Below are 17,580 nucleotides of genomic sequence, written 5' to 3'. Positions count from 1 at the left end.
AAATATAACGAAGAATTTGAATTTTTGGTCTCCCGTTTTAAAAAGTAAAAATCTTATGTTACATATTAGCTGTATTCGACAGATAGCAAAAAGTTTTCATCAGGCTAAATCTCCCGTATTTTGGTAACATTTATTTGATTACTTACGAAAGACCTTCGTAGGAGTTAGGAAGGACATCCTATAAGATGTAAGTACATTACATTAAATAAATTGAATACGGGATAACGGACAAACTGTTGTACGGTGGTTATTGAGATTTGTTGAACCTCGACAGATAACATATCAGATTTCACCCGCAGCTCTATGATCTTATTAAGTCTTTTCCAATAAAATTCCATTTAGATTTATAACTTACAAAGTTCGATAAAGTTCTTGGTTTTAAATATTGTAATATATGTATGTATAATAAACCTATTGTCGTGTCTCATGAATTGAAAATTCGTAGAGCAATCGTGGGCTGAGTCTGCTCTCAGTCTATCTTCCATTTCTTGTCTACGCCATCGCAAACGCTATATTATAACGCAGTTAGTAGAAACGTAATTATTTAGCAGAGGGAAGACAAACATCCGCGGGGATTGCTATCAATCCAGATGCGTTTCTTAGAGGCATCTACTATTCGCAAATACAGAGGAGATAGATCAAAGCAAATTGTCAATAGCTAAAGTTGGTGTGCCTTTTCAACCCACTGGGCGCGTGAAACTTTCTGATAGCCAAGACCTGTTGAGCTTCTCTATACCATGCTGCAGCGCAACACGATATTTTTAAGAGCTCTTCTTTATTGTCATCTTGACCGAAAGTTCTGATTGTTTTGTAATAGTATTATATAACAAATAACATATAACACAAACTTAATGTACTTAATTATTTTAGCTAGTAACGAGAAACGTACTCTCAACTGGAATTAAGTGGCTGGTAAGTCAGACTCATACATCGCGCCGCCTTCTGAAGATTCGGTAGGAAGCAAAGAGCTTTCTTCTTTGTGTATCTAGTGAAAATAACGTTTCTAAGAATTTCCCCCCCCTACCCATCTGTTACATCTTCAGCAATATGAACTTTTCCACTTTTTGCTTAGTACTGCACCGGAATTATACTCTTCCAAATCCGATATATAGGCGACAACCCAAATCTTCAGGGCTTTAATAGATATTTTTTTTTGACCGGGTTGACGTCAATACTCATCAATGCTAGTATGATCCCTTTATCTATTTTTATTTTCGGGGGTGTACTTTTCCTTGCCTTAGATATGGCCTCTTTCATCCGGAATCAACCTCAACGCGACACACAGCTGTTGAACTTATATGTGCAGTATGCAACTAAAATATATATCAATTCACCTCTTTTCTAATGAAGTTTTGATTGTTTACACTATTTGATTATCATCTCTAAGATCTCTTTGGGTCCTTCTAATGTTTTTTGTAATTTCTAACTATACTCATCATGTAATTTATTAATAATTTGTAGAAAACGGTGTCAAACATATTGAATTTTTTGTTGTCTTCAGAATTACTTCTTTAACTGGTGTTTACTTATATTTCAGTGAACATTGGATTAGTTTAGATTTATTTAACTTTTATTACACATCCTTATTTGTTTCAAACACAAGGAAGTTTTTACCAAATAATTACCTGATAACCTTGTTCATCTCTGGAAAAGCAAACGTTTCTTACCAACCGCTCAATTCATACCGTAATTAATTGAATTGTACTTTCCTTTTCTTGTAAAATCTCGTCAATAGTTTCTTCATTACATTTATCTAGCAATTGCATTTATCAACATTAGAAACAAAATCTGTTTATTTAATTTTATCACATTTCTCTTTCTGTTAATTCTCGCTTTTATGTATACACTATTTTCTGTATGCCTAAATAAATAGTCTATTTTATGTTCGACATTGGCACGAATTTGGATAAAACAGTTACACCGCTCGTTATGCGATAATAATAAAAGCTTTTCGCGTAGAATAGCAAGGTGACAAGTTAAGACCTTGGAATTTAACGATGGAAAGAAATGAATAAACGTAAAACCATGAAAATAAACGATGTGGGAGATTATTCTTGCGACCACGAGCGACTTGCATTTCTAGAATATCGGCGAACCCTCGCCGACGTTTGAAATACGAGGAGCATAAGTGGGAGGTTATCGGAGACTTTAAAATGATCGTATTTTTATTGGGACTCTAAAGCGGGTGTACAAAGTACCCATACTATCTGTGCTTGTAGGACAGTTAAGCTGATATTGACCATTACATGAAGAGAGAGTGGCCAAAGCACACAAATTTTAACTTTGGGGAAAATATTGTAAAATATGACCCTTTAGTAGATCCAAAAAAGTTATTAATAACATTTTTGGCACTAAATATAAGTGATTATGCTACTTACGCTTCTTTACGCTACATGTATAAAAAAGTCAAGAAGTTTTTATCGAAAATCAAAAAAAAATAGTTACAACTAAAGCCGAAGAACAAATTCGTGCCCATTTACAGCGAACAAACAATGCAAGAGTAATATTTGTAATCTTTGATGTTTACCAACAAACATAATATGACTGATTTTGATAATTGAACAATGAGCAGTGAGATAGAAGATTCAATTTAGGTTGTTTCAACACCAACGCGAGTTTCATTACTTTGCATCTATCTGCAATTAATTAATAATTTCAATATTTAGTTAGAGTTACTTATGAAACTAAATAAAATCAATGAAAAGAACGTTGCGTTTATAAATCAATAAAATATAACAAATATTACATTAGTATTTCTGATGAGAAATGGTTAGCGAGTTACTATTAGTTATTTAAATTATATATTCGATTTATTTTTAGTAAAAAGTTACGTTCTTCATAAATAAATCCTTCCCAAACCAAAACTAATCTACCGTTTTCAGTTTATTAATATCTAATTTATTATTAGATTTACGTCCAAGATCCCATTTTTTATTTCGCCATTAAGAAGAACTCTAAAATTAACATGAACGTACGTAGTTTTTTGGGAAAGAAAACTTTGCGTATATATTTAAAGTTGGATCACGTAAATCTCTCAGAGAAATTTTCAACAACGCGACAATTAAAAAGCTCCCGCACGTGAATTTAATGAGTTAACCGAACAAAGCGAATTTATTTGCAACTATGCGGATATAGTGTTGAGTAAAGTGTGCACTGGGGTAGACGAAACACATACCCGTTTCACAAATAACTTTGATTATTCGTTCGGAGATTAACTTCGAAAACAGGAAATGTTTCTGTAAATTGAAACGTTAAGGAAGTTTTAGTGTTTTCACTTTGAATGAGATTCATTGTTATTACATAATAATGGCTTTATTAAAGATGTATTTTTATTTTTAAGACACGAGTTTGGATTTATTTTTGTTGTTTTAAAAATGAGCTATAAGAATATCGAACTTCAACAAAAATTCAAAGTCCAGACTATTTACATCGATATCCACATAAAATTTCAGACTGATTTATTTGGTGGCAGCTGGGAATGAACATCACGTAAGATTTAGGATCAAGGAACCACAGCAAAAAATATCAGACAGTTTTGAAAGATTGGCGAAAACAGTTCAAAGGATGCAATGAACTAGTTCGCGATATGAAACTACAAAAAGAATCTCTTCTTCTCGATACTTCTACGCCATACTCGACTCTCCTCTTAGGAAGCGCTAAGTGCTCTTAGAGTAAAGCGTTCGATGTTTATTTTATGAACGTTGTTTAAGGTTATTGTGATCTAATGCATTTTTTAAAATATCATCCAAATAAACTTCAAATCCTTTTATGTATAATATCGCTTTCAAAATTATGTACTGTTGGCATGACAAATTGTACTTCACACGCGTTTCAGCAAGTTAATGACACCTTCCCTAGTCCATTACAAGGTCAATTGCAACATCATCCAGTTGAATAATTCATAAACCGTGTGGTCGCTTATTTTCGTTGCACACCATCCGTAAATAGAACGTCTTGGAGTAGAATCGTGTTTATAAATAGTAACGTTCGAAATTAGGAGGAACGATTCGAAATAGGTCCGACCGTTCTAAATGCAGCTGGAAACGAAGTGCAATAAATTTAAACAGTGGACATCTGGCCGAAGTACTTCGGGTCCACTGCTTCTATATTTTCTGCAATTGCACCAACATATTTTATACACCTACATTCACACTAAAGATATCGGACACTTAATCTTTCCATAAAATGAAACACATTTAAATACTTATATTACTTTATTATTTCATTTAGGTTATATTGAAGAACACTTTTTTTAAAAATGTTTTCAATGGAAATCTTGATGAGTTCGCAAAATTGTGTGCCGCGTAGGTTTTCAACCACTACTAATTGGAGCTTGTTCTTGTGCATAAAAGAAAGCCACCAGATCGATTGTTATCACAGGATTCCAGACGTTGCTAACTGCTCGGTAACGAGGCCTTGCGAATTGTTGTAAATACGTTCTCAGCCGACACTGAGCTGTAGCTTATAACAAACACTCTTGTTGGTGTGGTGTTTTCAGATAAACTTTACGTAATAATAAGGAATGTAGGTAAATTAGTTTTACTTAAAAAAAAATAAACCAAACCAAAGATTCTAAATTTGTTTTGAACGTTTTTCAATCTTTACGACATTTATAAACAACTGGTTTGCGTAAACAAAACAAGTTCGACTTAATATTCGCAAATTTTGTCAAGTTGCCAGTAATTTCCATAGACTTTGTCGCTTAGATCGTAAAGTCTGCAGACCAGTATTGCCTTCGAAACCGTGTCTGTAACAGACACATAAAAGGCATAAGTGGCTGCTGAAATTGCACAACTTGCAGTATGCACGATATCTAGTTTGAAACGCATGACCACCTTTTATGTTTATAGTCCATTAATTTTATAACGTCTCCGCGGTTCGCTAAAGGATATTGTCATAAAACGTTATTGTACTCTGTAGTTGAGATAATATTTAATTATCCTTTGACTTAATTTAAAATTCCAAACATTGTAATGCACTATTTTAACTTCAAATAAGCAAAATAACTGAGGCTTTTGAGGAATTTTAAATATTAATACCTTGTTTCCAGAACTAATTAAACAGTGGCTACTGGTTTGAATGGCATTCAATGGTTATTCAATATACTGTATAAAGACGTTAGATTTAGTTTTTTGTTTTTTTCTAATTTTAGTAATTTGACCTCGAAGTTTCGATTATTTTTGAAGAGGTTTTTATCCTGAAATTGGATGTAGGCCACTTCAGTTATTGAAAATGGAGTTAAGGAAAAGTTTCTTTCTCTAAATGGATTGGAGTTGAAAATTGAAACTTTTTAGGGTTACAGAAGCATGTTTGAGGTTAAATAACAATAAATTTAAAGTTTCTTGGATGATCAGTTTTGAAACAAAAATTTGTTCAAGCGTCATTGATTTCAATATGACGCAAATAAGGGAAACGAGAAAGATTGTTTTGTTGGAAATGAATTTGAACTAAAAATTTAAAGCTTAACGACATTGTTAAATACTGTTTAGGGTTAAGTTATACCAAATTTTAAATTTATATTGAATGTTGTTTTTTATACAATATTTTACAAATCATTGATTTCAATTTAATGGTTTTTGAAAATAAGTTGAAACCGAATCCTTATTTCAGGTTATAACCGCTCATTTAGATTATGTTAAACAAAATCCTAAGTTTCAATCAAATGTTACGTTGCTATTTTGAATTTGACGTTTTTTGAAAGTGGCCAAAGTGGTTTGAAATTGAGAAGTGCCACTTTTTGCATTTGTAGAAGAACGTTGACGTTAAATAAAACCAAATTTAATTTTTCTGGAAGATCACTTTTTGTTTAATTTTAATTTTATTATAACAATTTAATTTACAACGCTTTTTGAAAATGAGTTTTTTTCTTCGAATACGTAATTTAAAATTGCATATGTTGAGGATCTAAAAGAGTGTCTGAGGTTGTTAGTATATTAGTGCCATACAAAACACTAGTGTAGGCCACTCTAGTTAATTTATTTCAAATATAAATTTCATTAATAATCATCATACACTTTCAAGGAAGAATCATTAGAAGAATCTGGCTGCCATTGAAATAAGTAGAAAGATAATGTATGTGTGGATAATTAATGAGCTGATAGTTCCCATACACGATGCATAACAAGTGCAGTTTGTTCAACATTTAGAAAAACAAGTGGATCATGTCTACGTGATTATTGCAATCTTTCTTTAGTGAATCTATTACATAAGCATCTTTGGCCCAATAGGACCAAGAAGTCTTTTCTATTGTATTTAGAGAAAGATATTGCAAGACACGTTGGATCTTAATAGAGGAGGCCAGTTCAACAAACTTGTCGCCATAATTTTCGTGACATTTCCAGAGCCTAAAAGTAACCATAATAATTTTTGTATAACCAAATTGCCAGAAGTAAAATCAATATATAACTAAGAAGCTAAGATAATTGCTGATGTGTTAGTGAAATTCTTGATGTCTCATTCTGAAGATTCTATGAACACAACCTAACGAAATGGCATATATGGAATAAAAAACGCTGTATTAAAAATATTGTACTTTATATGCTCTATTACATGAACTCCAAAGCTTGCGAACATTATCATTTTTGTCCTATTATGTATAGAAGTAGTCATAGATCTCCAAGCAACCACGTCCAGACACCAGGAGCTTAGTATGGGCTGAGAGTGAATGGTTCCATGATTATATATGTTTAGTTGTATAAATCAAAATGTGGCAGATTTAAGTGCCCAAAATAATATTGTGCACTTATCTAACTAAACTACTTATATCTCCTAAGTTGTCTATGAATAACTCTACTACAGTTCAAAAGTTATCGTCTTAGAAGGGTATTAAGGGTAATAAACATTCCTGAAGAAATCATCACAAAAGATTTGGACAATTAAATCTTTAATCCATAATTAAAAGAAACCTTATCATAGCTTCATATATGAGGATGTATGGATTGATATGTTATGAAATCCACAGTCGTTTTTAATTTCTTGAAAAAAAATGAGTTAGATCTGGTAATCAGAAATGACACTAAATCCTGTATTTTTAGCCAAATGTTTTTTCCGTGCTCTCTATCTATTGATGGACGCTTTGCAATTGTTGCTAGTCTATCACCATCATATAAAAGTAGGATATAATGTACAGAGATAATATCATATTTTCATGAAATTTTTCTGAAATTCATGATGACAATGAAAGTTCTTACAGTTATACATTATTCTTTACAAATCATTTTATCAATTGCAGCTTTTAAGCTTACATTTTAAACTCTTAAACAGTAAATAAATGTTTTAGTGAAAATAGTGTTGATGCCTAATGCCTAATACATATACAATATGCTCGTCCTTTACTTATTTAGTTATTGTTCCATATGTAATGATATAATACTTTTATTTTAGCTTTAGTAAGTAGTTTCTACTACAATAAAATCTATAAAGTTCTACTACTAGTTTGGTTTTTTAATAGAACTGGTATTGGAATTGGTCAGATATCACATTGTTGTCATTTTATCTCACCATAACTTCTTAATGTTCCATTAAAACAATAATGGTTAATAACAGTAATACTAAACCTGTACGTCACTTTAATTGTCATTTTCATTTTCAAGGATATCACAGTGTATTTTGTTCATATCTACACATTTAAGAAAAACATCTATTTTTTAATATTCATTACATTCTCCTTTCTTGACCATTTTCCTTACTTTAATATCAGCTCAGAACGTTCTCCGACGTCTTGCAATTCCTAGTCTACACTAGTCTCTATCCTTTCCACAGATTTTGCTCCTTATCAATTCTCTCTCCAGTTGATCTTTGGTTTTCCTATCTTTACACAACCATGCTGCTTCCACTTTCGGATCTGTTTGATAAGTCGATTCTCATTCATTCTTTGGACATAGCCCAATCATCTCAGTTGTTTCGCTTTTATATCATCTACGATGTTGCATTAACCATCCATGATTTCCTTAACTTTACTAAATACGTTGTAATCTTGAGGTAAACTTATGACCTTGAGTGCAAGGTTTGTTTGTTGGTGAAATAAAATCGAAACGCATCAATATTTGAAGAAAATCGATTATTCTAACAAATAGAAGGTAAAAAAAGTGGTTAAAGATGACTGAGAATACGATGGACTTAAAATTAAATCCATTCGAAACAAAGATCGAAGACTTGAGTCAGGCGGCTTTCAAAAAAATAATTAAAAAACGTACGTATTTAAAGGTCAACACCTGCCATTTTCGTTACGTATTCAAGTGTGAAAAATAATGTCATTTAGGTGACGTTCATCCTCTTGAATGCACTTTCAATCATCGCTTGACATCGTTAAAGTAAAATGTGAAACCTCGACTACTGCAAAATTCGTAAATATTTCATTATACATACAATGTTTCCCAAAAGTAACGCATAAATTCCCATTCAATTGAGATAGATAAAAGCCATGCGTAACAATTGATGCTACTATTATTCTATCTTAAAATACTTTTGAGAAACACTATATATCACAACAATGTTATCAGATATTTTAGAAAAACGATTTTCTAAAAAAAAACGATATAAACCGTATTTTAAAATAAAATTAAATCGCCACAGAATGTGAAGAAAATGGAAATGAAAATATGGAAATGTAAATCATTTTAAAATTAAATCGATTTGAAACCCCGACTATACTCATTGTTTCATTTTTAAATCTCTGTCTGGAATCTATGGCTAACACAGTCGTGGTATATTTTATTCGTTCGAATAGATCTGGGCGAATTCCGCAGCTTACATTTTTAAGGGCTAAGAACAACAACATTGCAAATATTTGATCAAAAAAATTTAGCACTGGAAAGATAAGATATTAAAACTTTATTTATTATTTATCTCATCCAAACTAATGTAATCAAAGCCATTCAGTTCAAATTGACTAAAATAAAAGAACAGCTAACAAGTGTTTTATGATGTTTCAGTTAATTTTATCTCAGCTGAATTTGAAATGTTGGGTTTTCAAAACAAGCATATGCTGATTGCCACATGTCTGGCCTCTATCGCTCTAATTGGTGCAATTTTTGCTAGGATTGATTTCCGCGAATATTTCGGTTATAGCATCCGCATTAATTTAAAAAAAGCCTTGAGAATCATTTGAACTACGAAAATTTTCACGGTAAAAACTATGAAAACTCTTTTTATAGCATGTTCTAAATGTAACGTACATAACTCATAGAATTAGAGTTTCGCGATTTAATTACAGTTCTGAATTCGAACTTATCCGTTAACAAAACTCAATATTACGGTGCTCTTGTTGGTTTATTAAAGTTTATTGATTATCGTTGAGCCGAGAAATTAGTAAATGAACAATTCCTTAATTGTTTTAAACCTAATTAATAAAGAATTAGCATATCTATTAGTTAACAAATTGAATTTACTCAACGTTATATTCATACTAATTGAATTAATCATGTGTTGTTTACGTTTTTTTAGTGATGATAATAGCCCTTAGACAGGTTCTAGGCACACATTCGTTAGCAATTTTTCATATGAAGTAAGACATGATGATAATTCAAGGCAACTTTTTTGTTTATGAAAATATATTAAATATTAAGTTATCTCACTTCTTTAAAATTCGTAATATCTTCTTCGAAATTAGTGGATGTTTTTGCAAATTATGTCAGTCTATCAGTGCAATAAAAACATACGAAACCAAATGAGAATTGAGAACTTCAAACACTCTTATGTAATCCTCTTTCCCAAATTTTATACATCAATACGGCTTATGGAAGTACGTTGATGCCTGTACTTACTTCTAAAGTACTAATGTTTGACTTGAATGTTATAATTATTTTATTTGTCAACATTCTGGTTTTGAGTTTGTTGTCTTTGTATGGAATAAACATTGTGTAGCCATCGTAGCTCTTGGCCGAAAGTAAGAAATGCTGGTGTAGATCCAGTTATTTCCCATTTTTCAGTGTTGATGACAAATCGAATGGCAGACAAGCACAAAGAAATCAAATTTGGACGAACTTCCAAAACATGAAGTAATATCGCTTACAAATTGAACAACGTTATCCTCCGACATGGAACATTATATTTCATAAAAACTTCGACAATTAAAGTTTGGCATAGTCTATCGCAGTAGCAATACCAAATAGTGCAGATTTCTGATTAATTGCTTTGTACCTTTCACTCTATACAATTGTATAGAAAAATTAATTAGTCGCTTAACATTCCATCGTTGTATTCATACATCACGTTTCATCTCCTTAATGTGTTGCACAATCAGTATTATAACTTCATTATCATTTTTCGGATTATAAAGAATCGTCTACAGCCATTCGTCGTCGGTAAAATTCATCATATACATAAGAATCCTCAACATTATCTATGATATATATGAATCTGACATTGCGTTTTAATATCAAAACATTATGTCATAACTGTAAGACTTCAATATTAACAACCCCCTAAACGGGTGATAATCAAATAATAAGTGATAACTATTCAATACCAAATCAACAGCAACTGGTTCTGGGTTAGTGGTTACATAATTTCTTTCCACACCGTTGGCCTTGATGCGTATTCAACGGGATACTCTTTTTTTTCTTTGAAGTATCATAGCGCAAAGAGCACTGCGTAGTTGTGTTGGAAAATGGGAGTTATCGTTAAAAACTCCTTAGAGATTTCAAAGAATCACTGAACGATTGCGATACAAAAACAAAATGATGAATAAATCTACGACACCAACAGCAAGTTTACATAAATAATACACATTCCTTATGGTTTCGCACCATATTCCTTTACAACAAAATTTATTTTGTTCTCGATTTACGGTTAAGCGTACACATCAAATCCAAATCATTAGCGCAGTCATAACTTTTTCACAAAATAGCCAAATCGTCCAAATACGCAAGCCGACGCATTTTTAAATACTAATGGCACACGACAAAATCAGAATATACTCTCATAATGGGTCTTTTATCGCGAATTGCTTCATTGACACCAATCTCATAATAGCCAGATTTGAGATCGATAATAATAACGAATTAACTCTTTTTGGTGGCATATAACAAAGCGTCTAGTCTGGAAATGGATATGAACACTATTCAAACCTTCCAAAGCGATTCGCAAACTTGTTAAAGTTCTTTTAGTTCTTCTTTAAGAAGTTCCTTATTCAATGGAGTTAGCGAATTTTTACCGCTATTTACGACGTAGGTCAGCATTTTCAACAGGTTGTAGAATACTCAACGCATCAGAACATAAATTGAACTAAAATACTACTTAATAATTTATACCAGATATAATTAGGAATGTTGTAAAAATAAGTTCTCCTTTTATAGCAACATCAACCTTAGCAATTATGATATTTTGTATTTTTGAAGGTGCATCAATTTACCGTATTTGTATTCTTTCATTATTAAATTAAAATTTAATTATCTCGTGCAACTGAATAAACGCAAAGTTAATTTTGCTTCAGTCTTGCACATACAAGATCGGTTTTTTTGTTATAAAGTTGAATTTGCAGAAGCTGAGGTTAATTTTATATATTCCATCTTGCACTAGGTTTTCACGCTTCATGCTATGTTCGGCATCATTTTTTCCACTCTTTATAATCTCGTTTTCGAAAGAAAAACATAATTGGAAATATATCTGTCTTGTATGGGTCAAATGTACTGTTTGGTAAGGTTATGGCATTTTTTTCATATTGTCACCGCCTTTTTCTTTTCCGTGCCACCAACTCGAAGAAAAATTAACCAACATTATCCTCGAAAATACTATATTATATTGTGATTTACTATCACTAGTAAATATGCCAGTATTTTAAATATTAAGAATTAATTGTTTTTCAACCGTTTGTTAGTTAATGTAACCATTTGTTCCATTATTTCCTCTTTAACACTACCGCACAAGCAACCACACGATGCGGCTTTGCGTCTTCTCTGAACACAAATACATGGTGCTTTCTCGTTATACTCTTTATTTATTTATTCAACATAGAACGTAAAAGGAACATATTTTATTCAAAACATAAAACTAAAAAAGAAACTTCAGAACACTTAAGCACGAACAGAAATAATATATTCAGTGTGAAGTGTTACAATAGTATCAGTACATTTAGTTCCCTTAATTTTCAACCTTTAAGTGTGGCATAATTTGTATTTTATAGAATCATCTGGATTATATTGCACGACGTGAATCTATATACTGTGTCTTTTTTCATTCAGATCGAAAGATCAAATTTAATATACAATTCTTGAAAACTGAGTATTATATGTAAATACGACACAATATAGATTAGCAGTTTGATTCAAGCATTCCAACAAATTTCAATATAATCCGCAGAAAGAAAACATTTATTTTTGTATTTTTGAGCTTTCTTGAAGAGCTAAATGAATGGTTCCATATACCACGCATTCAAAACTTCCATATTCGTCCCTTACAATTTTGTGACAAATAAAAATCATTATAAAGCACAATTTTATTTAAAGTATGATGAGGTACGCACCATAATATAAAATAAGTATTTCCTCCATGCATATTCTTTCTCGTTCATTCATACGTATTTATAACATATTTTTGGGCTTGAAAAGGGACATTTTTCTCATTAAAAACACTAAAAAACTCTGTTGTAATGTGTGGTTTTGAGTTTTACACCAGTCGACTTTATAATTTGGTATGCTTGCATGTTAAAAAAAAAACCAAATTGATTCAATGTATTTCTTCGTTGAAGAACATATGCAAGAATGTGATTTAACAGTAAGTAAACTGTTGGTAAACGCTCTAAAAACTCTTAGTATCATATTAGGTACTTTACAACAGGTATCGTTGTTCTGACACGTTTGATTTTAAGTTCATGACTCTTAATGTTGATTCATATTCTTCATTGGTATTAGCGTTAAAAATTATCTGGTGTTTCTTATTTTTTCAATATTTGTTTCCAGTTTAAAACGGCCCAGATCCCAATATCAAAAATGTTATGAAACACTTAAATAGTTATTCATCTTTAATTTCGCACTCTCTTCAAATAATAAAAACCGATGCTGTTCATTAATATTAAAAAATCAATAAACATCTTTTTCTCATCAATGAGTAGAAGCATTGACCAAATTTTATTAACAATGTAGACACAGAATATACACTCCAATATTTTCAATTTACTTGATGACGTTTTTACCATATTCGCTTTTTTTCATTATTTGTCCCAACCAGTTATCAACTGACAACACATCGCTACCTATTCAGGAGGATCTTGCTTATCTTGATATGAAAATCTTGCTGATGAACTGGATAGAAACAACTACAACATCATCTATGAATCAACCAAGAACCAAAAGCATTTGGACTTCCGTGCCACTTATGGAAAGACCACAACAGAGTACCTACGGCACAAGGAGTCGTATGGTTTATATGTTGATTATATCGTGCTGTGCACTTTGGTGACTAGAATTAGTCGCCATGATAACATTTGTAGCAGTATGGAGTAATGGAACGCTGTATCAACCAAATACCTTTAAATTAATTCGGCAATTTAGGCCATTTAGCAAAGCTCTTTGGACCAATTTATGGATATGTTATTGTACACAAAATTTTAATACTCTAATATTTTTTTTTCTTTTTGAGTTATAGGACACTAGCGATTCTGCTATGTTTCTTATAAACAGAAAGACAACAATGTTTACAAATATGAATTTTCATGTAATTATTCAGTTTCTAGTTGTCACTTTTATTAATATTGATAAAGAGTTTAGTGGCTTGTTTAGCAGAAAATCTGATGGACTATAGACAATAGATTTGTATTGAGACATCTGGTGAATAGAGAACTAGAGAAAAAAGGCAGAAGGTTGTATGGAGAAATTGTGGAAGGAGCTAAGAAAAAGGGGAATGAGTGAATATGTAATACAGAGGACAGAATAGCTATGCCCGGAGACTGTGTCGAAGGTGAGGATGAGTGAAAATATGACTGAAGGATTGAGATGCGACTAGAGGGTTGAGGAAGTGATGCTCATTAAACCCGAGTTTATTCGCGACGTATATAGAGGAGCTAAAAGAGAGGTTAAAGATACATTTGTTATCATATGAAGATGATCTGGTAGTGGTGGCAACATAGGCTAAAGAGTTGAAAGAAGTAATGAAATCAATAGAGGACTTTGAGTGGAAGGACTTGGCGGTGAATGTTGAAAGGACGAAGATTATAAAATTCTCCAAGGGTGGGAGACGAAAAAGAGAGAAGTGAGAATGGAGAATTTATATACTTGAGTTTTACCTTTCGGACGGATAATAGAATGGGGGGTGTCAAATTATTCAGACAGTTAGAAAGACAAATAGATCGTTGGGGCAGATATGAAGCTGGAGGAAACGAATATTTTGAAAAAATTTGTGCCGTCGGAAAATAATATTTGATGAATTGGTGAGGAGTGTGATAATGTATAGGGTGGAAGGAACACGAGATGGTGGAGAAGATCCAGAAGAGATATTGGAGGTGGATATTGGGGTTGAGCAGGGAGACTCCGGGATATATAGCGAGAGAGGAGTTAAAGCTGGAAAAGATGAGGAGTAAGAGGATAGGCTGGAGCAGAGGAGTGACTTGGATGGGGGATGAGGAGAGTATGTGTACATTGTGTGGGGATAATTGGGAGACAATTGATCATATAGCGCGTATACTGGTTGCAGGGGGGGAAGGGAGAGCGTGGATGGCAAAGGTAATGAGGGAAAGGAGGGGGAGCGATCATTAATCTGAATTTGTATGTTATGTATTTTAGCTATTGTCTTTTAATTCTATACAGAAAATGACAATAAAAGCTATTTACAATAACGATATATTTATAGTAGAAAATCTATGCTAAGATGATCTAAATCCAGCGCAGGATTAGTGGATAGGTCTATAATGAATATATTACTAAATCGGCTATAGTATTCGAATTTTTTTGCATAATGAATAATTTACCAATCACATCATGTACGTATACTAGTAATCTGTGAAGTAGGTTTCTTCCCGAAAAAGTTCACGAAAAGTTTTACATTCGTTTAACGTACAGATAATTCTTGGTTTGTTCATTTTTAAGACCAAGAGGCAGGTTTTGTTACAGTTGTATGTTTAACATAGACACTACAGATGAGGAGATTGTGGTACGGTTTTCTAAATGGACAAACGTTATGTAGAATTACAAAATTACATCTTTATAATGTTGTAAATCAATCTGCGATCTCTAACACGTTCTTTGTTTCTAACACATTGCCTCGTTATGTAGATAATTAAAAAGAAAATGTAGTGTTATGTTATAACCGTACCCTCAAACATTGTTAGAACTGCACCTAGCAAATTATTTGATATAACTTGATTTAAAATGTACACTTTAAAAATAAATCAAAACACACTTTTAAATGTAACAATCAAGTATATTGTATACACAAAATGTATATACGTTATTACAACTGTTAGCTTTCTGAAAATGAAAGAATCATAACAATATTCTAAATTCTACACATGTTGATCAGCAATAATGATTGTTGATCTGTAAAGTAGACCTAAGATTTCCTTACCTAAAAGGCATAAACCAGAATTTCAAACTCCATTTTCAATCATTAAATGTGTTTTCCTCTCGGAGAAATTGCTTTTCAAATGAATTAAGTTTGGAGTATTCGTTCGATTAGGAGATTCAACTAACTACTTAACGGAGTTTAAAGATCATGATTTGGTTTGCTATAACTATGAACCTAAGCCCATTACTATTTTCTCGTTAAATTTATCTGATAGATAACGCTATTAGCCAATGAGAGAGAGTGTTTAAAACAGGATTTATCTTTCAGATAAATTTAACAAGGAAGACGGTAAGCCTTAATGCAACTTAACGTACTTTGCATAAGAATGTATGAGCAAACCAACATTACACATAATTTTAAATTATAACTCTTCGGACGTAATTTGAGATCAAAAACAATTTCAGTAAAAACAATGATTTTTGTAAAAAAAGAAATTTTGAAATGAATTTCTAATTTCTATATTTTTTGTAACATTTCTCTATGTATAAATTCCCCAGACAGATAAATAGCTTCACACGTAACGTTTTCGTTGGTCGTTTCAGTCCACGAACGCAATATTTTAGAGACCTATTACATCGACGTTGTTGGCTCGGAGAGCTTAACGGTTCAAAAATCGCCGATTCTCGCAAGCGATTCGCGTAAACACCACAGTCGTCGACGTGAAAGGTTCGGGCATCGTCCGAACATTCAATAATAATCGGAAAACTACCCGAATAATTTATTTATAAGTGGAATCGTTCCTACCGAACTTTGCGCATCATCAAACACAATAACCGAAAATAGCACACACATAAGTTCTCCGTTATTGACATTTATTTTCGGCTTATACATCCGAAAAGAAAGTATCGAGTCACGGTTTTGTCTTCGGATTTCTGTGAAAGTGTTGACGCCGCGCGATTTCGCGTCTTATTTATAAATGTCACGATATCGATTCTTTGTCGTTTTAATGGAGGAAATGATCAAAGGGAGAAAGTTTAAGGATTTTCTTAAAGTGCTGTGACAACACTATGGGGAGTAATCGGAGAGACTCTGGAGGAGGTCTTTAGAATCGATGAAAGATGCAGATGATATTGGTTGCTGGAGGGTAAGTTTCGATTAGTTGAATTTATTGTTTGAATTGTTTGAAAAATGTATTAAGTAGAATTCTTTCACTTTTCAAAATAAAATTTATGTAAAACTGTAAAACCTCGATATGACGGATTAATATAAGGAAGCAAGTGTTCGTTCAAACTAATTCGAACAACTATCCACACCGTTGCGTTCTTTATTAGTTAGTTCTACTTTTAGTCCAATACAAATATACAACAATCAAGCGCCGAATAACATTCAAGTTTAGCCGCGCGTCTCTTAAGACGGCTAAACCCGAATGTTTCTAGTTCTAGGTCTAGAGTTAGTTCTGCAGTTAGTTCAATAAAAATATTCAACAATCTAGCGCTTCAGACTGAAGACGTTTGGCTAAACCCGAAACTTTCTAGTTCTAGGGCTAGTGTTAGTTCTAGTTTTAGTTCCATGAAAAATATACAACACCCTCTAACGCCGAATAAGAGAGACGTACGGCTAAGCCCGAATGTTTCTAGTTCTAGGTCTAGTGTTAATTCTACAGTTAGTTCAATAAAGATATACAACAATCTAGCGCCGAATAACAATTAAAACTAGAACATCGTCTTTGATGTAAGTATGCATCATATATGTAGACAACTCGGGGAATACCTTGAGTTTACTTATGAACATAGAATAGAGAATAGTATGCCTTAAAAATATTTTATCCGTTATTTTTATTATACAAATATATCAAGGTAAAACCTTGATATATTTGTATATCTTGTATATTTAAAATTATTGAAATCAAACATAATTTGTTTGAATTGACGTTAATGTCTTGTAAAACTGATTCTGCTTTTTGAAGTTTTAAAAAGTTCTGCGATTAATTCTGACTTTAATGGCCCATTTGCGAGTCATCCGCGTTCTGAATATTAATGTGGATATTTATCACGTTTATAAAATATAAATAAGGGTTTACTGTTCTGCTTTTAAATAATATCCTAGATTTTGGATGTTATGAAAATGTAATTTAAAAAAACT

At 32.2% G+C, this 17,580-nt stretch overlaps 1 protein-coding gene across 12 annotated transcripts in view; it reads left to right on the top strand.

Annotated features, from left to right (window-relative positions):
* Positions 1 to 17,580, top strand: part of LOC111429421 (Potassium voltage-gated channel protein Shaker) — a 411,559-nt gene that overhangs the window by 286,955 nt on the left and 107,024 nt on the right. For 2 of the 12 annotated variants that reach the window (XM_071197353.1, XM_023065343.2), the window contains exon 2: positions 16,041 to 16,582. The exons of 8 other annotated variants lie outside the window; for them this stretch is intronic. In XM_071197353.1, coding sequence (XP_071053454.1) covers positions 16,557 to 16,582 — 26 coding nt within the window. In that variant the 5' untranslated portion in view covers positions 16,041 to 16,556. Of the gene's footprint in view, positions 1 to 15,995; positions 16,583 to 17,580 lie in introns of all 12 variants that reach the window. 2 more of the 12 variants (XM_023065344.2, XM_071197350.1) reach the window with 2 other exon arrangements.

The sequence above is a fragment of the Onthophagus taurus genome, chromosome 1 (assembly GCF_036711975.1).
Source record: "Onthophagus taurus isolate NC chromosome 1, IU_Otau_3.0, whole genome shotgun sequence".
In the NCBI taxonomy this organism is placed as follows: Eukaryota; Metazoa; Arthropoda; class Insecta; order Coleoptera; family Scarabaeidae; genus Onthophagus; species Onthophagus taurus.
The sequence above is the reverse complement of the archived record's forward strand: the minus strand, read 5'-3'. Positions and strand labels throughout refer to the sequence as shown.